Source organism: Dipodomys ordii, unplaced genomic scaffold (assembly GCF_000151885.1).
Source record: "Dipodomys ordii isolate 6190 unplaced genomic scaffold, Dord_2.0 Scaffold55, whole genome shotgun sequence".
NCBI classification, from domain to species: domain Eukaryota; kingdom Metazoa; phylum Chordata; class Mammalia; order Rodentia; family Heteromyidae; genus Dipodomys; species Dipodomys ordii.
This window is the reverse complement of record NW_012267271.1, coordinates 1,147,061-1,171,370: the sequence shown is the minus strand read 5'-3', so window position 1 is coordinate 1,171,370 and position 24,310 is coordinate 1,147,061. Positions and strand designations below refer to the sequence as shown.

At 37.4% G+C, this 24,310-nt stretch overlaps 1 protein-coding gene across 1 annotated transcript in view; it reads left to right on the top strand.

Annotated features, from left to right (window-relative positions):
* The first annotated feature begins 396 nt into the window (after nt 1–396).
* Dennd1a (DENN/MADD domain containing 1A) overlaps nt 397–24,310 on the top strand; it is a 445,652-nt gene continuing 421,738 nt past the window's right edge. Inside the window, exons 1-2 of the mRNA XM_013021256.1 lie at nt 397–413; nt 659–729. Of these exons, the coding sequence (XP_012876710.1) occupies nt 397–413; nt 659–729 (88 nt within the window). The remainder of the gene's footprint in view (nt 414–658; nt 730–24,310) is intronic.

The following is a 24,310-nucleotide window of genomic DNA, read 5'->3' as shown; positions in this document are numbered from 1 at the left end:
GGCTCAAGTGGTAGAGCGCTAGCCTTGAGCTGAAGAGCTCAGGGACAGTGCCCAGGCCCAGAGTTCAGGCCCCACGACTGGACCCCAAAAAAAAAAAAAAAAGTAAATGAGTATAATAGTGAACAAGTGAACATTAACACATTCCAGTGTCAGTACTAGTGAAGATCCCTTTGTGTGTTCAGTATAGATTGGCATTCCATCTTAATCTTTTAATATAGGATACTACTTCTCTATTTCAGTCTTTAAAACCTCTACATAGCAAGCTAGTTTTGTTATATGAGTTTTTTATCCTGGGGTGTGGAAGAGAAGGCTTCATTGTACTAGAATTGCCTTAATCTGAATTTCAAAATTCTTCCCTCATTGGTTTTGGAGATTCAGCTGTGGATATCAGAACTAATGGCTGGAAGACTGCAGTAATAGCTAACTTATTATATATTATCCCTAGATAATTTTTGTGTTTTTTCTTAGGTTTGATAATAATTCTTCTAGTTAGATAATTTTTATTTTGTAGATCACGAAGACTGTGGTTCAGAAGTAGCTTGTTCATTAAGTTGTGGAACTAACGATTTTAATCAAGATCTGTTTTATACCATAGCTTATATGTTTTGCTAATGCTGCTTCAGTTCTTGCTAATAATCACGATCTATTTCTTTTGTAGGCAAAACCCAGAAACCACATTTGAAGTTTATGTGGAAGTGGCCTATCCTAGGACAGGTGGCAATCTTTCAGGTACTTTGCTTATTCAATTATGATATGGTATTTATTGTATAAGATAGCCACATACATGGAAAATATGTGAATAATCTCTTAATGAACTGTTAACAATTTTTAGGCATGTTTTAAAGTGCCTGTCTCCTTTTCTCATGCCCATATCATCACAGGAATGGAGAGTAAATAGTTTGAATTGAGTCACTGCCTTAGCAGGCTTGTAGTATAGCTCTATTCATTGTAATCATTGGGTCTTGGTTTGCATCTGTCACAGATGCCTTACTAATGAGCAAGGCTTAGAATTACGTTATAGGATGCAAACTAATAGAAAGGGAATTCTTGGCTGCTAAACTGAAAGGAGATGCTTGAAACAGGGCCTTTTTTGGGGGGGGGCAAATCTCTACTTTTAAAAGAAGGTTGGAGAAGAGGAAACATATCTCAGATTAGTTTTTGGTCTAATTTGGATATATATTCCTGAACAATATGGTCTTTGGTAAGATTAGGATATCTTGTGCTGGTTGTATGTAGCACTTCTTAATCAAGATCTTTCTTGGTTAATGAAAAAAAAGTTGATATAGTGTTCTTTTGCTTTGTGAACTTTACCAAATATTAGGGACTCTAGGTCCCCATAAACAGATACCTGCATGTAGTGTTTGGTGTTTAGGACGAGTGAGTGTACTTAGATTTGAAACTTTGAATGATTCCCACCCATCTCCTCAAGTTTTCAGGTTCTGTTTTCATGTATATGCATTGAATATTATGACTGTATTCACCCATCATTCCTTTTCCATTAGTTTGTCTCCTCCCTTTAATCCCTTCTCTCCTCAGGTAAGACTTGCTTTAGCATCCTAGTATTCATTTTGTTAAATAGTTTTCTTCTTTTATATAGTGCCTGTTCAAGTCCCTTGACCATTTTTTTTAAAAGTTCCTTTTTATTTTGCCATCATTGATATATAAATTGTTTACATATAATGGATATTACTATTTAGTGCAGATGTCTTCTCAAAACATCTTGGTTGTAATATAGTATAATATAATACTTTCCTGTCCTACCAGTGTGAAGATACTTTTTTTCTAAAGCAATTTATATTTTTACCTTTCATATTTAGGTATTTGCTGAAGATTTTAGTTTTCTGGTAGATTATTAATAGTTAGGAAAAGTTAAGCTCTAAATTTGCTTCCTTATTCATGATTTGTAAAAGTTGGTTTTTACTAACTGTAAGGTTTGTTATGCCTCTAATAAAAACATACTTTATACAGTGATCAGGTATTTCAAATAGTACTTAAAAATTAGCTGGTATTTGGAAGTGACATGTGAGGAAAGGCTGATGGGAAATAATTCTAACTTTAAAAGACAGCTTTTTGGTCTATCAATTAAGGACTATCTTGTGACATGCATGGAAGAGACAAGTGATCTCTTAGTTCTACTTAGAGATTGCATTAAGACCTCTAACATTGAAGGGAATATCTGTTAAAGATTTTACAAATAAAGTTTGGGCACACAAATGAAACTGGTTCTGCTTACTTTCTTGGGAAATGTGTTCGATTTCATAGTTGCTGTTACCAATGAATAAGATGCTACTGGATATTTGATTATAGACACCTTTGTCTGCTTCTGTTACCTTCTTGTATTTAATAAGACTTGTATGTTTGACTTTTCCTGATATTTCTTGCTGCATTATTTTTGCAATTTTAGATGATTGCAAAGAGTCTGTCTTATGATTAAGTCTTTTGTTCCTTGGATCTGTATTTCTAATGTGTGCCAAAGTATCGGGGCAAACTTAGATATAAGCCTATACAGTACCAGTGTCTGGGCATAATCTTCTCTTTGAAGTTTGTTTGCATCCCCCTGGAGGGATTAAATCCCTGCTGTGAGAAGGTGGGTTAGAAAGCACTGAAACTACTTTATGGGTCTTTAATTGGAAGACTTAGTACACATTTTGTTCTATAAACTTCTGTGGGAGTTTCAGTCTTACAATTTTTTGCATACTGTGGTATGTTATGTTCTCATGGTGAAGAAAAAAATATATATACTAAGGATTTTCTTGAGGCATTTAATAAAACATTGGCAGATTATTCTAGTGTGTATTATTTTACTTTTCATCTTTAAATTTTCAGTAGCTTGCTTAGTAATTAATTCTTGGGGTATGGATAAAATTAAAAATATGAACAATTGCAAAGAAGAGAAAAAAGTAATGCCTACTGTTACTATTTCTATTTATTTTCTTGTTTCTGTGTGTGTTTGTGTGTATGTATATAGATAACATATATAACTTTTTTTCCGAACTGTACCTGTGTGTGTTTTTCTTGCTCCCCCAATTAGACCTTAAGTTTTACCTAAAATTGTTTATTACATACCTTTGGAAAAAATCATATTAGGTGTTATGATCATATTAAGTGGGTATACAATATTATAGTTGGATATTTATATTACTTCTAAGATTCTGCTGTGTTACCAATCTAATGATACCATTATGGTTTGGATTAATACTTATCATTTGTATATCTGATTAGACAAAAATTGAATTTTGAGTAAATCTTTTATCTGCTTCCCCCCCCCCCCCAATTCTGGAGCTTGAACTCATGGCCTAAGTGCTGTCCCTTTGCTTTTTCACTCAGGGTTTGTGATCTTGAGCCACAGCTCTACTTTTGGTTTTTTAATGGTTAATTGGAGATAAAAGAGTCTTATGGATTTTTCTGCTTGGGCTGGCTTTGCACCATAATTCTCAGATCTCAGCTACCTGAGTACCTAAGATTACAGGCTGCTTGAGTCACCCATGCCCAGCTCTGTTCTTAATTAAAAAAAAATTAATTTCCTCTATCTTCTTTTCCCTCCTTTCCTTCCTTCCCTCCTTCCCTTGCTTCCCTCCTTCTCTTGCTTCCCTCCCTCTTTCTTGTCTTTTCTTTCTTATTTTGCCAAATTCCATTTTTGTATACTCTAGTTGGTATATTTATTTAGGAATTCCATAAGGATCCCAAGGGGGTCAATCTCATGCTGTGAAAGCTTCCAAGGCTGAATTCAGTCTGTGACCAAAGGTCTCAGAAGAGGGTGCTCTTGCAAGAGAGATTAGCCTGCATGGTCCCATGATCAGATGGTTCTAGCCATGCAGAAACTCTGGAATGCATTTTCAACAAAAGTGTCTCATTACAACTGGCACCTCTGAGCCTGCTGTGGGCACTCTTTCTGGGTGGATGGGAGAGTGGCAGCACTGGGTTCTTCACGGCCAATCTGCAGAACCACCTTTTCTGTTTCCAGTCCTCTTACAGCATTTTTAGTGCATTAGCTACATGACCACTTTTTTTTTTTTTTTTTTTTTGGTTGGTCATGGGGCTTGAACTCTGGGCCTGGACGCTGTCCGTCAGCTCTTCAGCTCAAGGCGAGCGCTCTACCACTTGAGCTACAGCACCACTTCCGGTTTTCTGGTGGTTTATTGGAGATAGGAGTCTCACGGTCTCTCCTGCCTGGGCTGGTTTTGAACCGCGATCCTCAGATCTCAGCCTCCTGAGTAGCTAGGATTACAGGCGTGAGCCACCAGCGCCCGGCTCCATGAACACTTTTTAAAAGAAAGGGATAGAAAAGCTGAGAAACTCTTAGGAGGATTTTATGAAAGCACTGTAATAGGCATAGTGCTTTGATAATTGAATTGTTCAGCCATCTGGGTGTTACACAAAATCTCTTTTAAATAATTATTTAAAATTGCTTTACGACAATTTTCCACATTTCTGTATTAGTAGGATCATGAATAAAATTGGCATTTTAATTGGCATTTTGCTGACATAAGTTATCTAAAGCCAGATTTGTTATTCTCAACTTTAGCTTTTATCTTACAGGACTGTAATTGTGCAAGTTTTGTTTGAAGCTGTGGTCATAGTGAATTCTCAATATTATTAGACATTAAAACACTTTTTAAACTTATATTAATCCGTCTGTCTAGAAATGATTGTGTGTGTATGTGTGTGTATGTGCTTGTGAAATAAATACATAGGTGGAGAAGCTTATTTGAGTGTCAATTTTTGTTCCAAATTAAATATTCTTGAGAATATTTACCTAAATTCATCATCTTATTCTTTTTTTAACAATCATAAAGATAATGAATTATAACAGACTCAAAGAATGGTAATAAAAGCTGGGTGCAGGTGGCTCATGCCTGTAATCCTAGTTACTCAGGAGGTTGAGATTTGAGGATTGCAGTTTGAAACCAGCCTGGGCAGAAAAGTCCATGAGACTCTTATCTCCAATTAAGTACTCAGAAAAAGCCAGACGTGGTGCCTGGGCTCAAGTGTTAGAACATAAGACTTGAGCAAAAGAAGCACTGGGACCGTGTGTAGGCCCTGAGTTAAAGCCTCAGGATCAGCAAAAACAAACAAACAAAAACAAAAAACAAGAATGGTAATAAAATAGCTAACTTTTTTGTGTGTGTGTATGTGCTGGTCCTGGGGCTTGAACTTAGTCTGGGTACTATCCCTTAGCTTTTTCCCTGAAATCTGTCACACTATTACTTGAGCCACAGTTTCACTTTTGGTGGTTAATCAAAGATAAAGAGTCTCCCATACTTTCCTGCTCTGGCTGGCTTCAAACCACAATCTACATATATGTCAATCTCCTGAGTAATTAGGATTCCAGGTGTGGGCCATATTGATGCACTGCAAAATAATGAACTTTTATTGAGTTGTTATATTTCTCTCTGTTTCTCTTTCTCTTTATTTCTCTCTTTTTGAAACTACTGGGGTTCGAATTCAAGGCTTCATACTTGCTAGCCAAGTGCTCAACCATTTGAGCCATGGCTCCATCCCAGAAAAAAAGGCTTCCCCAGTCATATTTTTTTTTTTTTGGTCGGTCGTGGGACTTGAACTCTGGGCCTGGACGCTGTCCGTCAGCTTTTCAGCTCAAGGCGAGCGCTCTACCACTTGAGCTACAGCGCCACTTCTGGTTTTCTGGTGGTTTATTGGAGATAGGAGTCTCAAGGTCTCTCCTGCCCGGGCTGGCTTTGAACTGCGATCCTCAGATCTCAGCCTCCTGAGTAGCTAGGATTACAGGCGTGAGCCACCAGTGCCCGGCCCAGTCTTTTTTTTTTACTGTAACTTTAAAACAGGTCTCAAGTTTGAGGAAAGTGAAGCTTAAAGAAGGTGGACTTGCCAAGTTTGGACAACTTCCAAGCTTAGAATCAACTTTTTTTGTGTGTGCCAATACCATGGTTTGAACTCAGGGTGGCTTCACTTGCTTGTTTGCTCATGGCTGGTGCTCTTACCACTCGAGCCATGCATCTAGTACATTGGAGATGGATTCTCAATGGACTTTTATGCCCAGGTTGGCTTCAAACGACAATATTCTGCTCTCTAACTTCTGAATAGCCAGGATTATAAGTGTGAGCCACTGATGCCAGGTTGATACCTTGTTAATAGTTTTCATTTTGAAATTTTCACACATGTGTATGATATATTTTGGTAATATCTATCCTTTCAGCTATCTCTTTCTCTTCCTGTATTCAGTAGAACTAGTATTTTAACTTCATTTGGTGAGGCATTTTCAAATTGTTGTACAAGCAATCAGTGATGAGGATTTTAAAAAAACAAAACTTGAGGTAATATTAATGTAGGGAAAGAGAAGTCACTTGTGTCCAAAAGTGGAGTTTTATGAGTTATACAAGGGATTCTTACAAGTCTCTGGTAAGTCAGCACCATTTTCTTTTCTTCTCTTGAATTTTCCAGTGAAAGTGATTTTTTCTCATGGAGTATTAGGTATGAACTTTGTTTTTTCTTAGTAGTATAATTGGAATAAATTTCCATTCACTAAGAATAAATTATTAAAAACAGTTTTGCAATTTTTCCAAAGTCTAAGTATTTGACATGCTGGTTTGAAAAAGTCTGATTTAGGATACAGGTGTGGGATACTTCATCTCATTGTATTTAATTTGATTTTTATTTTAAAATAATAGTTTTATTTTGTTATTTTTGGGCCTGTACCGGAATTTGAACTCAGGGCTTTGTGCTCTCTGCTTTTTTGCTCACTGTTAGCACTCTACCGTTTGAGTTATGCCTTCACTTCCCTTTTTTATTGTTTTTATTGTTTTGAGACAGCCCATCCTGTTGTGCCTTAGCCTCCTGAGTAGTGGGATTACAGCCTATACCATCATGCCCAGCTCTCACTGTATTTTTTAAACTGATTTGGTAAAAGTCAGAGTAACTTTCAGAATTGTAGTGGACCTTGTTTCTTTTACTTAAAATTGCTATGATAATGATTATTTCTTTAAACCAGAAGTGAGTCCAGTGAGAGCTCATTATAATAAAACATTTCTCCATCACCTAATGAAGTTAGAAGTGCTATGCCAATTATATAGGTATGAAAACAGGGCTCCATGAGAACAGAAATTACGTCTTCATTGTATCTGTATAGTTCAGAAGCTAGATAAGTGCCTGGTAAATAATAGGCTCTCAAATACTGAATGATTAAAACTTAGAATGGGAAGTGAGTTGTCTAGACAACAGAATTAGGACTTGAATTCTAGTCTGATTATATTCATATAAAAATTTTATGAAGACAATCACATGAGTTTTGTGTGTGTGTGTGTGTGTGTGTGTGTGTGTGTGTGTACGCACATGTACTTGGTTTACAGTGTTAGGCTATTAGCTTTTTAGGTAGACCAGGAGTTCATTGATGTACTCAACCTTAAAATCTATACAAGAAGTGAGTTCATTGATATTTTTTTGCCAGTCTTGGGGCTTGAACTCAGGGTATGGGTGCTGTCCCTGAGCCTCTTCATGTTCCAGCATGCTAGAACACGAGTCACAGCACCACTTTGGGCTTTTTTTTGAGTAGTTTATTGGAGATAAGAGTCTCAGGACTTTTCTGTCTGGGATGGCTTTGAATTGCAATCCTCAGATCTCAGCTTCTGAGTAGCTAGGATTACAGGTGTGAGCCACTGGCATTGGCTTCACTTAATTTTTTTTTTTCAATAGATTGTTGGCTGGGTATTGGTGGCTCAAACCTTTAATCTTAGCTACTCAGCATACTGAGATCTGAAGATTATGGTTCCAAGCCACCCCAGGCAGAAATGGATCTTGAATTAATCACCAAAAAAACCCAGAAGTGGAGCTGAGGCTCAAGTGAGAGTGCTAGCCTTGAGCAGAAAAGCTCAGGGACAGTGCCCAGCCAGAACTGGTACACCCGCCCCCCCTCCCCCAAGGGAAAAAAAAAAGATTGTTCTGTGTGTGTGTGTGTGATTGTGTGTGTGATTGTGTGTGTGATTGTGTGTGTGTGTGTGTGTTGTGGTAGCTTGAACTCAGGGCCTCAAAGCTAGTGCTCTGCCTCTTTGAGTCACAGTGCCACTTCTGTGGTTAATTGGAGATAATAGTCTTTTCAGGACTTTTAAGCCTGGGGTGGCTTTGAACAGCAGTCCTCAGATCTCAGCCTCCTGAGTAGCTAGGATTACAGATGTGAATCATTGGCACTCAGCTTGTGTGTACTTTTGAATTTTAAAAACAAGTCCCCTACAAGTGCCAGAGCTACATTCTCTGAGAACCAGTTATGAAATAACCCGTTTTCACTGTATTTGATGTTATAATTTGTGGAGGGGAAGGGAAAAAACAAATTGTTTAAATAGGGATACAGGTGAACCCATTGCAACAATGAGACGTACAAGTCATTATGTTGAAAACGAACTTTACAACTTTGGTGGGGGGCGGGGGGAGGAGGGTTGGGTGGGGGGGGGGGGGGAGGAAGGGATGGGAAGGGGAAACAAAGGAGGAGGCTACAATGCTTGATAAGAAATGTACTCATTATCTTGCCCATGTAATTGTAACCCCTCTGTACGGTGTTTTCACACACACACACAAAAGTTTAAAAAAAAAAGAAAAAGGGGGCACAAATAGCACCTTAATGCAGTTGCAAGGATTAAATGGGAATGCATGATGCATGGGACCTGAAAAGTTTTTTAGAAATGTGAGTTGTTGTTATTTTGAATTATTTTAGTTTAAGGCAAGAGTTTATATATCTGTAGAACTCTGCTCCTAAGTAACCATTATCAACTAAACATTGCTGACAAACAGTAAGTTAAAATAACTTAACCCAAGTATACTTCTGAGTCCCTGCATTAAAACTTAAATCCTTTATTTAGAGAAAGACTTTTAGCTTATACCTTAAGTGCTTTTGGTATGGCTGGAGGATTTGTCTGTATTATGGTGCAAAGCAAGTTAGTGATTATGTTACTAATGTGAAATCATTGTATTGGTTTGGTTAGTTTCTTTTCATTATAAATGGCAACAGCTAAAGCTGACTTTCACATAAAATGAAATTTATTGGTTCCAAAGACAGAGTCTTGTAGTGGTTTCACTAAATCTACATCTTCTATTCATGCTTTCAGAAACTTGCCTTATCTTTATCTCATGATCTTCTGTCTTCTTTATTTAGTTAATTTCTGGACAAGTGCTCCTAATACAATGGCAAAGGTATCTTCTTAATATCTTCTTAATGTCTTCTTAATATCGTCTTAATATCTTCTTAATCCAACCTTATGTTTTACCAATTTAACTAGTATTTTGAGCCATAGTCTTAGGGTTGAGTGTAATAGGCTTATTTGGCTCATGTGCCCATTCTCCATTTGTTGGTGGATGAAGGAATTTGTGTGTGTGTGTGTGTGTGTGTGTGTATGTGTATGTGTGTGTATGTGTTATTCAGTGTTACCTGGATCCCATAGTCTAAGAAGGGGGTATAGTAGTTCTTCAGAGGAAAGTCTGGGTCTGGTACTAGAGGAAGAAAGGTTGGATATGGAAGAGTATGTGTTCATTGCAGCCATCAAGAAAAATGAACATTCATGATATTCTTTTTAAAAAAGCAAAGAAATGCATAATCTGGTTTGGAAACACTTTCAATGGAAATGATTGAAGTTTCAATGATTAGGGATGTAGATTATTCCTGGGTTATGGCGGCTCACATCTGTAATCGTAGCTACTCAGGAGGCTGATATCTGACAATTGAGATTCTAATCTAGCTAGGGCAGGAAGCTGTGAGTCTTTAGCCACCAAAAAGCTGGAAGTTGAGCCATGGCTCAAGTGGTAGAGCGATAGCTATGAGCACAAAAGCTTAGGGGCAATACTTAGGCTCTGAGTTCAAGCCCCAGAATAGGAAAGAAAGAAAGAAAAAGAAAGAAAGGAAAGAAGGAAGGACAGAAAGAAAGAAAAAGAAAATGAAAAATAAGTGTAGATCTTCAGCTTTCTTGAACAACTTTCTTGAAAACTACCATATACCAGATAAAGTTGATTTTTCTAGGAATCACTTGATTGCAACATTATCACCAATCTAATTCTTTTTTTTTTGCCAGCTTTGGGACTTGAACTCAGGGCCTGGTCATTGTCCCTGAGCTTCTTCTGCTCAAGGCTAGCATTCTACGATTATAGCACCACTTCCAGATTTTTCTGTTTATGTAGTACTGAGGAATTGAACCAAGGGGTTCATGGATGCAAAGAAAGCACTCTACCACTAAGCCACATTCCCAGCCCCTCATCTATCTAATTCTTAATTCACCTGTTCTTCAGACATTCACTATAGGCTCAGCACTGTGCAGGACTATAAAATGTGGAGTGCTAGCTCTACAAAACAAACTAGGTCGTATGTTTTAAATACTTAGAAGACTTTGAAGAAAATGAAGAAAAAACCCCCCAAAAAACCCAACCCCCCCAAAACCCCAAAAACCTTTAGGAAGTTGTATTCTAGCTTTTGAACTTCTTTTGGTATTATTTTACAACACATTTTGCATCTCATCCTTTTGGTTACATTGAAAACATGCAGTCTGCCAAAGGCTTTCATTAGAAAAAAAAAGCTTTACTGAAGATATCACCATGAGCTTGCTTTGCCCAGCAGGAGACTTTAATAAGTTGCTCAATTTAAAGACAGTTTTTTTTTTAACCTTTAATGTGTTCATAGGCATTAGAAATTGCAGCTATCATGAAATCCTATTTGAGGAGAAAATAGATTCACATTAATTGCTGCCTAGATTATAACAATGTCATTAAGTAACTGAGGATACTTTATAATAAAAACAATGTAATGGCAAGTCTGTAGGCTTTGAGTTCAGATTCTTTTGCCACTTATTAATTGTTTGACCTTGGGAAAGTTTTTTAAACCAAGTTCTAGCTGGCCCATTGTCCAAATGGTACTTTTATCTACTGGGTGGGTTGTTTTGTAGATTAGTGATATGTATTAAAACATCTTAACACTGGACCAGGTACAGTCTAAGCATGCTTGTGTAGTGATAGCATCATCCCTAAATTAAAACAACAACAACAACAACAACAAAAAACTTTCTGCAACTGTGATGTCAGTAAGAGATTAAATCTTTTGATACATAATATAATGATTGTTACATGAAAGATATGAAAATTTGCCTGGCTCACAGTTGTAATCCTAGTTACTCAGAAGGCTGAGATCTGAGGATAGAGGTTCAAAGCCAGTCTGGTCAAGAGAGTTTGTGAGACTGTTATCTCCAGTTAACCACCAGAAAACCAAAAGTGGAGTTGTGGCTTAGTGATAGAGTGCTGGCCTTGAGCATAAAAACTCCTGGACAACACCCATGCCATGAATGCAAGACCCATGACTGACCATTAAAAAAAAAAAAAAAAAAGACATGAAAACTTACTTGAAAAGAAAATTGTCTGGATTGACTTTCTTATTTATAAAATATAGGATTTATTCTGAATTGTTTTCAGAATACCACTTTGGGCACTTTAACAATTTGTGATCAACCTGTAGTTTTTTGGTTTTTAGTTTTTTTTTCTTCTTCCATTTCTATGTCACAGTTCAACAATAACCCAGTGATCAGTGCTCAGTTTCCAGAATTTTTAAACTGTTCATTTGTGAGATGATCTAGATCTGAAAAAAATTAAACTAGTATCAGAGATTTACTAAAACAGCTCATTTCTGGAATATGGTCTCTAGTTTAGTGTACATTTAGCCCAGCTTTCTGTCCTAAGCAATAATAACCTCTCATACTCAGAATTGGCTTCTTAGACATCAAAAGAAATTTCCATTAATTTGTTAGGTTTTACTTATCTTGAAAGAAAAAAACTGTATCTGGAAAGAAAAACTGACAAGAATATTTGGGATTTACTACACAGACTAAAATGAAAAATACTGTATTTTCATCATGCTCTTCAGTGAAGTTGAAAAGCAGCTAAGCAACAAACATTTAACTTATTCTCCTTTCCTACTAAATGTTTTTGGTTAATAAAACACATCTCCCTGGAAGATACATCCTCCTCCAATATGATATAGTGAAATCTGATCTCAATCAGATTTATTTCTCTATGGATTGTATGACTTCGTATCAATGACTTAAGAAGCTCTCTTTCTTAGTTTCTTGAACTATAAAATGAGAATGGTGATAATACAGTATTGTGAGGATTAAATGAGAGAGAAAAAAAAACCACATACCTCTCTCTTTGAAGAAAAATGATTTGGACTGTTTTTGTTTCTTCAAACTAGCAACTGAGGATCATCAGGAGTCTGACCTGGTGGAGCATCAGCTGCTGTATGGTGGGCTTTGTGATTTTGTTTATTTGGTAGCAGGGTATTGAGTTGATCCTGAGGGAGTTCCTGGCCCAGGGCCTTTGAGAAAGCTTCACTCAGTTTCTTCCTTGCCTCCAGCTTCCCCAGAAGTCCAATTTAGGCCTTTAAACAATTTCTTAAACCTCTGTGTGGACCCTGGAACAATTTTACCTAATTTCTCTTATGGGGGCTGGGAATATAGCTTTGTGGTAGAGTGCTTGCCTGGCATGCATGAAGCCCTGGGTTTGATTCCTCAGTATCACATAAACAAAATTTCTCTTGTGTTTGCTAAGTGGAGATGCAAGTGATTCAAGGTTTTATTTATGCTTCTCTAGGACTGTTAAAGGATAAAAGTTCATGTCTAAATCCAGTGTAAACTGACGTATGAAACTGAACTCTATTTCCTCCCCTTGTTTTGAAAAACAAGGGGGAAAATATCACTGATTGAAGTGGAGCCAGACGTGAAGAACACAGTTCAAGTCCAGCCTGGGCAAAAAGTACCTGAGATTCCATTTCACCCAATAATAACCTGGATGCAGAGGTGTGCACCTGCCATCCCAGCTTAAATAGTATCAAGGTCCAGGCCAGCCTGAGGATAAGTATGTGAGACCCATTCAACAAACAAACAAAAAACAAGCACAAACAGAGGCTTGGCTTAAGTTATAGAGCACCTGCCTTCACAAGTGCAAGGTCCTGAGTACACACCCTAGTATTGCCTTCCTCCATCACAATTCATCCATCCAACAATTATCCTAAGTCGGCTTGTGGGTTAGAGATGGGTCCTAGAAGAAGGAAAGCATTTGCGCAGTCATGAAGGAATATTTGTTTATGCTTTTATTAATAAAAATATGCCTTTCTGATTAGTTTGAGGGAGATCTGTGCAGTCATGCTCGCTCGACAAAGGGTGCTGGAGCTCTCTCTATTTGATTCACTGATATGTCCCTAATATCTAGTACCTATTAGTACCTATTTGTTGGTGCTTACAGAGAACTTCTATATTTAGATTAGCTTTTGCAGTCATCATTTTCAGTGGATTGAATGACTGTTCCATTCTCTTTGTTTAATGGAAATCTGTGTGTAGATCTAGGAGTGAGGGCATTTTAAATGTAGGAGTTAAATGTAGGAGTTCTGTTGTCATTTTCTTTCTAAAGATTTTTCTTGAAGATGTTATTCTGCCTTTTCTATGAGCAGATGTGCTTAGGATGAAAAGTTTAAAGGAAGGCACACTCACATTTGTCCTACCATCAAGGAATGCCTTTTCCTCTCCATTTAGTAAGTGTCCATCAGACTTCTCCGAGTACAATGAGGCATTTACCCCAGGCCTTGACAGCAGCCTGTACTTTTTGCATTTTAGGCTTTTTTTTGCCACCCCTGGGAAATTGCCTGGTGGTCTGGCATCATGGAATTTGTGTCACTAAAAGCTGTTTTTCTGCTCTCTCTTTTAGCAGAAGCATAAATGTAGTGGTAAGAGCTTTGGACTTGGATCTGAATTGTAGCTCTGTAGCTAATAGCGGTTTGACCTTAGGGAAGTTACCCATTTTTTTTTTCTTATATGGGTTGAATTTTCTTATATGCAAGGTAAGTTTGATAATCCTTTTCTTTTAGGGTTGCCAAGAGAATTGAATAAAATACTAATTCTAAAACAGTGCTTAGTCAGTTTTCTTCTCTTGTCAAATCAATTCAAATCCTTGTTTTTCACTCTTTTCAGCCTCTTGACAACAAAAGGACAGTTTATTATTTTCCATAGCTTGGGAAGACTATAGAGGCTTTGAAATTCTTGGTAATGACTCCCCTTCCCCCCCACCCCCCCACACACCTTTTCTCTTTTGGTGAAGCAACATAGATGTTTGTTCAAATATTTCCAGCTCCATGGAAAACTTTTTTAAGTTGATTAAAAAAATATATAGTTAAAAGTCTTCCAGAATTTGAACTTAACAGTGAGGGTCTTCTAACACAGTTCCTATGACCATGCTTGGGGTCAGGCAAGTAGAGTTGTGGGGTTGGGAGGATAGAGAGAGAGAAAAAAAATGTGTGGTGAGAGAGATATTTTAACTTGCTTTTGTAACTTTATCTTTGCAATGCAATGTGCCAAAAGTTATTTCTCCCTAGGGAGTGCCTCTTTCAACAGTTTGTGAAGGCAGCATAAATTCTCACTTGTGCTCAAGGAAGATGGTAATACAATTTAGTACAACCAAACTTTTTTTTTTAACTTGTTAGAAACCAAATGTGATTGCAGTGGCAAAGTTGTCAGCACACTCAGTTTAACAAGTGTGCTAAGGATTAGTAAAGGAAATGTCGTTTACTCTGCAGCTTTTATGACAAAGAATTTAAAAGGTTTTGCTCTAAGCCCCACCATGTGTTTCTTCCTTTTCTCCAAAACATACCTCAAAGTTGAAAAGAGAGATGAATCTCTTTGGGAGAAACTATTAACTCTGAGGGAGTTTATCTTTGTTTGAGAGGAAGCAAAGCATTTACATTTGAATTGACTTTGAGTGTAGCTTGTGCCCTAATCTCATTCCTCCTAGAAGTTGGGAAGGAGTTTTAAGTACTTCCTACTTTGTGTTCTATTCCTTGTAGTGCCATCTTAATTTTCTTGGGATCATAAATTTTGTAGGTCACATTAAGCAAGCTTCTGGAGCACTGAACTTTGGCTGTCTAGAAATGATTTCTGCATATCTTGTAGTAGGGTCATTGGCGAGCATTGTCTCATTTTTTTGTGCAGCACTGATTACTACAATAAATACGCTATAAAAAGACAAAAGACCTCTTATATCATCTTTATAATAACAATAAAAAATGAAGACAAAGAATTGCAGAAAGTTTGAGAAAGTGATAGACTACAGTCATCTGTCATTTCCATTTCTAAGTTTTGACTATTACCAGTAGAAAACTTGCAATAGTTATACAGTTTAAATGACAGAAAGACCTCAATTTTTATCACAAAACTTTTTTTTTATTAGTTTTTTTTTTTTTTTTGCCAGCCCTGGGGCTTGAATTCTGGGCCTGGGCACTGTACCAAGCTTCTTTTGCTGAAGGTTAGCACTCTACCACTTGAGCCACAGCGCCACTTTTGGCTTTTTCTATGTATGTAGTACTGAGGAATCAAACCCAGCACTTTGCCACTAAAACCACAGTCCCAGCCCCTTTTATTAGTTTTTGATGGCTGCAACAGAGTTTTAGAATCAGTTCCTTATAATTAGATATGTAAATTCAATTCCTTTTAAAACAAGACAAAACTGTTGTTAAGTTTGTGGAATTGTCTTGGGGGTGGGGATGGGGGCATGTACTGGAGTTTGAACCCAGGACCTCAAGCTTGTTAGGCAAGTGCCTAGTCAGCCACTGTAGATGCCCTCAGTTCAAGTTTTTGGCCTTTGAGGACAAATTTTATTGCCTTTGCCAGGAGGAAGGTAGAGGAACAGAGAAGACTGAAAAGGGCTGTGTCAAAGAGAAACTATATTATGGATGAAAATGTCTTTTTTTTTTAGAAGTCCCAAATGCATAAGCAACCTCAAAGTGAGTCATTTTCTTAGAGAAAAACAGAAGACACCTGGATGTATTAGTAGTTTGCTCTATAATTTAAGTACCATAACTTTAAGAAAGTCACATTTTAGAGAATTTTAGGTTGCTTTTAATGCCTATTTTTCTTTTTAATCACTTAAGTTTTACTATTCTGTTTTACTTGAGGAACATTTCTACTGATGGAGGATTTAGGTCATGTTGTTAGGCCAAACAACATAGAAACTACCTTCCTAAAGACTTGTCAATGGGAGAAATTCTTTGTATTTGCTCTCTTGTTTTCCTTGACAGCTGGACTTTATTCTTGTATTGACTGTGAAATCTTCACCTCATAAGGATAAAATGTTCCTGGTAAAAATTTGTCTCTGTGGCTGGGGCTTCAGAGCATTCAGACTAGCCACAGACACAGGGTGTGAATTATATTTGATGGATGTCAGGTGAAGGAAACTTGTTGGGGCTATGGTTTTATTCATCCCAATGGCTATTTCTATTTTTTTGAGACAAGGTCTTGCTGTGTTGCTCAGGCTGGCCTCAAACTCTCAGTCCTCTTGCCTCAGCCTCTGAGTGTTGAGGTTGCAGGTATAGACTACATCAGGTGTCCCAAGAATCTTTAGATTAAAAATAATTTTAAAAATTACTATTTTTTTAATAGCTTGGGAAGCTAGCCTCTGTTCATTTCATAAAGGTTGGGACAAAAATTTTGCTTTTGCTCAAAGAGCCTGTGTAGTATGGTACTAGCTTGAGAATGATTTTCCTGGCATCTGCATTGGACATATTTGGAAAAGAAAGCCTACTTGCATTGTGCTATTAAAAGTGTTTGTAAGTGTGCTTAGAAAATGGCAGCATTTATTGGTCTTGGCTGTCAATGTCTGCTGCTCCTGACTGTGTTTAACCAGAAAGGGAAACTCAGAGTAGAAAATGTCTCACTCCCAAGACTTTACAAGAAAACCCCTCTTTGTTGATTTATATATATATATTTTAAAGGAGCTTGACATCTTCATCAAGTTCACAGTGGGCTTGCTTTGTTTGCTTTCTCTTGAATGCTTGATAAGATTTTTCTTCTATTGTTTTGTGCAGCAAGAACAGATCTTTCCATGGCTGGGGTGGGTTTTTTGTAAATTCACAATATGGTCATTGTCTGGTGGTGAATAATTGTGGCTGCTTTTTGTACAACCAGAACTAAGGCTTTGGCTGTGAACAGATTCCTTCTTAGCGTGAAAAGGGACTAATCCATGTAAATACAGCCCCCAAATAAAGCTTTACAGAAAAAGGGGAAGGCCGCTAAGCAGGAGGGCACAGGTCAGCAATTTAACCTTTAACCTAACAAATAAGAAGCATGAAAGTTCCAGAATTGGTTTACAAAAGAAAGCTCCTGTGATCTGTCAGTTTTTCTTTTCAGGAGGGAACTGGGTGAGAGATCTGACTGACAGCTAGTGCCTTTTAACTGCAGAGTGAAATTAACTGCCAAATTGAAACTTGAATATTTGAAGGAGAATTTTTCTTAAATAAATTGAGGTGACAGAATAGCTGTATAAGCATCGGTCAGGGTCTTACGTGGGATCTTTACCCTGGAAGTGTGTGTGTTGGGCAGGATAGAGTTTAAGATCCGGCTACAGTTAGGACCCCTTACAAATTTAATAAAAAAATCTGTGGTCTGACTCTTATCAGCCAAATTAGACATGAACTTTGCAGTTTAAGGCCAACTGAAACTCTTTTGCCTTTTCTAGTATTACCACTGATATCCTTTGTAGACATTTCATGGCTCCATAAATTAATTGCAGCCTTTACTGAGCTTTTAAAAATGTAATTAATGTTTTCCCCAAAAGACCCATCTTGAGATTTCATAACATGTACAACACTTACAACTTGATGCCTTATTGGAAACACACAGTGTGATACAGAGCACTGTGAAGCCAGGATGAAGGCTGCTTTCAAGTACAGCTGTTTTGTTCCTCTTGTTTTTAGGAGATACAGTTGAGTAAACTAAGGCAGCTGCAAGTGAAGTACAAGTGTTTATTGGGCAATACATTGGGGAAATGGGAGGTTGAACAAAATGAGGGATTGCCTATCTTCTAAATGGGCTAGAAGAGCTAATAAAATAAGGTTTGTGCTAAGTGGTGAGTTTTATGTTGTTATATTCATTTACAAACTTTGCAAACAGTTTGTATTTATTTAATCACAACAGGTAATCTTGTTAATGAGTGTTAGTTTTTGCTTGAAGCTTAATGCATTTGAAGTCAGCCCTTCTATCTCACTATGAAGAATTCTGTAACTGATAAAAACTTTAATTACTGAGAGTTATTCAAATTAAAAAGAAACAATGAACTAATGACTTTAAAGTTGGCTCCCTATAGATTAATAAGAATAATTATTATACAGTGTAACTCTACTGTGGAAAGAAAGGAACAGGAATGATACTGAGTTTTCCTGTTGTCCTTAGTGCATTAGTGTTGGTTGTTTAACACTTGTTCTTTCTAAAGGTGTATTGGATCACCTCAGCTTCTCCTAAGTTTAAAGGAACCAAAACAACACAAAGCTGCAGATTATGAGGAGCTCACATAGTTCCTCTCATTTCCTTTTGCTTTTCTGGTTACCATAATTTAATGCTGTTATTTGAGCAACTTTTAAAAGCACAACTGAGACGATAGCATTTCCCTCCATTTACCTTTCTGTGGTCTTACTTCATGCTAAAGCCAAGTTCGCTATGAAGTCTTCTATGATCCATCTTCGATATATCTAGTTTCATCTTAACCATTTCTGTTCCTCCTAAATATGCATTTCCAACATGTCTCAACTCAATTTCATGAATGTTTTCTATTTGTATATTATATTGGAAAGACAGAAGAAGGATTAATATATTTATGTACAATAATATACATTACAATGTATTATACAATAATGTATTAACATATTTATATAACATATATATGTATATATTTTTTTCTTTATGCCAGTCCTGAGGCTTGAACTCAGGGCCTGGGTGCTGTCCCAGAGCTTTTTTGCTCAAGGCTAGACCTCTACCAGTTGAACTACAGCTCCATTTCCAGCTTTTTGGCACTTAATTGGAGATAAGAATTTCACAGACTTTCCTGCCTGGGCTGGTTTTGAACTTCAGTCCTTAGTTCTCTGCCCCTCCAGAGTAGCTAGGATTAAAGGCATGAGCCACCTGTGCACAGTTTGGGCTAATATTTTTAACCTGGTCAATGTGATGATGCTTTGAGAATTGCTGACATTGTATAGGCTTTTTTTTTTTTTTTTTTTGTCGGTCGTGGGGCTTGAACTCTGGGCTTGGGCGCTGTCCCTCAGCTCTTCAGCTCAAGGCGAGCACTCTACCACTTGAGCTACAGCGCCACTTCCGGTTTTCTGGTGGTTTATTGGAGATAGGAGTCTCACGGTCTCTCCTGCCCGGGCTGGCTTTGAACCGCGATCCTCAGATCTCAGCCTCCTGAGTAGCTAGGATTACAGGCGTGAGCCACCAGCGCCCGGCTCTTTTTTTTTTTTTTTTTTAATTAAGCATTCTGTGTGTGTGTGTGTGTGTGTGTGTGTGTGTGTGTGATGTCATGCCTCAGTCCTTTTTGGCTTTAGTAATATTTTAGGTAGAATTTTTGCTCAGGACAGGCCTCAGACTTGGATCCATGTACTTGTGGCTTCCTATATGCTGGGATTACAGGCGTATAACAGCTGTATTGTTGAGATGGGGGTCTTATTAACTTTCTATCCTGGCTGGTCTCAAACTGCAATCCTCCTAACATTTGCCTTCTGAGTAGCTGGTATTCTAGCCATTGAGCTTGGCTTCCTTGTTCTTCTATTTAATCTTAACAGTAATATGGGCAGTGTTTACTCAGAGGTATTCAGTAGATATTTGAGTGTATGGATGAGTAAATGAGTGAAAATGTGTAGTCAGAAAACTAGAATTTTGGGTGTCACTACTGTGTGTTGCTCCTGCGTAATGTTATGTCAGCTCCTCTGAACTATGCTGAAAGTAGCATCCTGGTCAGTTGTCTGCTCAGACATTTGGGACTGAGAGGAATATTACAATACTGAGAAGTCCCTCCACATCTGCTACGGTTTGTGTGGCTAGATGGTCCTGGTTGCTAGATTGTCAGAGAAATTACCCATGAGGTCCTGGGACTGACCTTGTGCGATCGGTGCTGCCAAACATGACTACAAATTTTGTAACAGAAGATGAGATTATGTACCTTCAGAGACCTGAAGGCATTGAAGAAATGTGTGAAGTATGGACTACTGCTCTTCTACCAGTCCCAACCAAAGAATGAAGGCTCTTGTGACCTTCATTGTGGATGGAACCATAGTGAAGTTTGGTCAGTGCTTGGGGAAAATGGAAAAAAATATATATATATACACAAACACACACACACACACACATACATACATACATACTCAGAAACAAGAGCTTCCTAAGAAGATGATGTTGACCAAGAGATCTAAAGACACGGGCAAGGGGCTGGGAAGATGGCTCAGTGGTAGAGCATGTGCCTTGCATGCATGAGGCCCTGGGTTCGATTCCTCAGCACCACATAAGCAAAAAGAAAAAAGCCGGAAGTGGCACTGTGGCTCAAGTGGTACAGCGCTAGCCTTGAGCTGAAGAGCTGAGGGACAGCACCCAGGCCCAGAGTTCAGGCCCCACAACCGGACCCCCCCCCAAAAAAAAAGACACGGGCAAGTTCAGCCCTGTTACCATGTCTACTATTGATAAAGAGGAAGAAGAGATTGAGGCTAGGGAAGTTGCTGACTCCTATGTAAAAAATGCCAAAGTAATTGAATAGTTGGAGTACAAAGGTATGAGCAAAAGGTGACTGCAAGAGCTAAGAAAGCAGAAAATGAAGGGGGCACTGATTGACAATGAATTTAAGTGACCAGGATCTTTCTCTGAGCCCAGGCTGGAGGCAGGCACTTATATCATGAAGAAAAGTAGCTTTTTGATTACACAGATTGGTTTCTATTTATGCTCAAGGAGAAGGATTTACTTTGCTTCTCATTTACTACTATATTTAGTGGGGTCTTCAAGTCCATTTAACCTGCTTTGTAGGAGATGGATTAGTCTTTGTGTAAATTTTGTTTTTTTTTTCTATTTGATGTAAATTTCTTCAGTTGTGTAGAAACTTTATTAATACATCAATGATTTTTTTAAACTAGAATTTCACTCCAAATTCTTATTAGGTGCATAGTTTTAGATAAATAATTTAACTTATCTAGATCTAATGGTGAATTTATTTGCTAATCTGTAAAATTAGGTTTGTAATTTGCCTTACTTGTCATACAAGATGGAATGAGGACTGAATGAAAGAATATATATTAGATCAAAATGTTTTCCAAGCTGTAAAACTGATGCAAATATTGCTGTTGTCAAGTCTTAATTCATTCCATGTCCTGTAAGTTAAGAGAAAGCATTAATAGGTTGCAGAAATTATGTTTTAATTATGGAAAGGACATTAGAATGATCTTGTTCACATAATGTTACTGTATTCATCTATTTTGATAGAATACAAAAATACCGTACCCTTGTCTTCTTTCGTAAAGAAAATATTAGGTCCTTACTTTTAGTAAATGTTAGCACAAGATCATAAACTAAGGTATCTGGATGTTCAAATGCAGGGTTTAGAAGCTCTACTTGGATATATATTCTTCAGTGGCTCTCAGAAACCTTGCATTCTAGCTCTGTGTATTATGGATGATTTTGTGATGTATTATTACCTTTGTGTACATTTTATTTGCTATTATTATCCTTAACATGCTTTACCCTCCTTTTGTTTTCCCTTTGTTCTTACTCCTTTGGATTATATGTACTTAAAAAAAATCCTTTTATGTATATGTATTTTTGTAAGTCACCTCAAATTGTTTATGGGATGTGATGAATATAAACTCTTAGTGTGATCTTAGTCACCTCTTGGTTTCTGCTGTCACCTATAGACTGATAATTGTTGTCTTTGCCGTTGGCCCAGACTCCAAAGTGTTGGTTGCAAGGTCTGGATCTTCAGCTCTGTCAGTAGCTGTTTTTACATTTACCACAGGCACGTATACACATGCATACATGCACACATGCATACATGCACACACATACATATCCTTTCTGCATTGCTAGCTGCCTAGCAAAACAAATAATCCTAAATACTTTGTTCTAGTCTACTGTCTTGTTAGCAGTTAGTAGTACCCTTTCTCCTGCTGCCAGAAACCTGAAACTCATCTTGATTGCCTCTTCCTGATATACAATCAAAATATATTTTTCTCAAGTTTTAGAAAATATTTAAATATATTTAAATCAAGCATGTATATCCAGCAAAGTAATTACACTGCAAAAAGCTTTTCCCACTTTTTCCAGTTGAGAATAAGTTGATTCTTCTACAAAATGACAATATGATTATTAGAAGGAGGGAATTAACATTGATACAGTCCTGTTCACAGGGTTTTGCCAGTTGTCCTAGCAATGTTCTTTAAGCACAATTCAGTTCAGAATCTCTAGTTAGAAAGAAATTTCATGTTTCTTTATTAATCTCCTTCAGTTTGTACCAGTCTTCAGTCTTTCCGTGATTTTCATGACCTTGATTGACATTTGCAGATTGCAGGCCTCAATTTTGGTTTGTCTGATGTTTTATTTTTGCTAGACTTAAATATTTTTGGAATATCTTAGAAGTAATGCTGTGTTTTTTTTTCTATATACAGTTTCATTTTGTAATGATATGATCACTAGATCTCTTGATTAAGGTATTGTTTGCCAGGCTTCTCTATGAAAAGTTACCTCTTTGTCATTAATGTGTTTATTTTTTTTGTGGGGAGCACTTTGAAATTACTTAAATATATCATTCTTTTTTTTCAGGTTTTATGTATTTATTATCTTTATTGTAAAGGTGATGAACAGGAAGGTTACAGTTACATAAGTAAGGTAATGAGGACAATTCTTTTTTTTTTTTTTTTGCCGGTCATGGGGCCTGAACTCTGGGTCTGGGCGCTGTCCCTCAGCTCTTCAGCTCAAGGCTAGCGCTCTACCACTGGAGCCACAGCACCACTTCCGGCTTTTTCTGTTTATGTGGTGCTGAAGAATCAAACCCAGGGCCTCATGTTGGCAAGGCATGCACTCTACGGCTGAGCTAACTTCCCAGCCCCAAGGAGGACAATTCTTTTAAAAAACTTACTCCCTCCCTCATTTTCTCCTGCTTAGCCCTTCCTACTCCCCTCCCCCCAAGTTATATGGTTCATTTCCAAGAGTGTCAAGTGAGTATGAATGTTGCATTAGATCATCTTTTGTCCTGCTGTTTCTGTGATTCCTTTTCCCTTCTGTGGATCTGATAAATTTATATACAAGACAAAGGGTATGAAAACTAAAACAGAAAAAAATAATAACAGCATACAGGACATAGTAAAAACCTTTTGTCTCCAATTCTTGGGGTTCATGATGATAAACTTCATTATATATCATCCTATGCACTTAGCAATTGGGTTATTGCGATCCCTTGTTAAGAATATCATAGCCATTTAAATATATCATTCTTCATTAATCTTTGTTTATTTGACTTTGGATTCATTATTTCCTGGATAGTGCCTGGGCACTGTCCTTGAGCTCTTCAACTTAAGGCTAGTGGTCTACCACTTGAGCCACAGCGCCACTTCCTTATTTTTTCCTTTTTATCCCAAGGCTATTGTTGAACTGTTCAGTATATTATTTAAGTAAATTGTATTCTGTTTGTTCTAGTTTTAGTCTAGGAGCCAGTTTAAAGGGGCTTGTGTGTTCTTTTCATGTGTTCTCATCTTGAGAACTTCTTTGTTTTTTGACACAAGATGTTATTTGTGTATTGTTTCCTTAGACCCTTTCACTGCCATTTCTCTATGGAGTCTTTTTTTTTTTCTTTTAATATTGGCAGAGACAAGTTTAAAGACCAAAATCTGGATGGTAGGTGTGCTCATTGCTATTGCAGTATTGCTGCTCCTAGTTCTTCTTGAAGAGAACTAAAGAGCATGTCATGTGCATTTGGACATACAAACATATCCATATTTTTCTTTCTATGTGTGGTATTGGGGTATGAACTCAGGGCTTTGTGCTTGTTAGGCAGGTGCTCTACCACTTTAGCTATGGTCCAATCCTTTTTGCTTTAGTTATTTTTTTGAATGAGATCTTGCTTTTTGCCTGATTGGCTTGGACCTGATCCTCCTGTTTATGCCTCCTGAATTTTTATTTTTTTGTATTTAAGTTTATTTTTGTTTTTTTTATTTTGTTTTTTATTATCTTTAAGTAGTTGTACGAAGGAATGCCACTTAGCAAAGCAGTTTATGAATACAATGCATCTTGATCAACATCAAGTCAACTCTTTTTTTTAATCAACAATTGAGAATGTGTTTGTTGAACTCTTTGGGATGGCCTGGAACACTTGATGCTATCTGCTTCCTGAATAGCTAGGATTACAAATGGGATTCCTTAGTGACTTTTTTTTTTTTTTTTGGGTCCAGTCATGGGGCCTGAACTCTGGGCCTGGGCGCTGTCCCTCAGCTCTTCAGCTCAAGACTAGCGTTCTACCACTTGAGCCACAGTGCCAC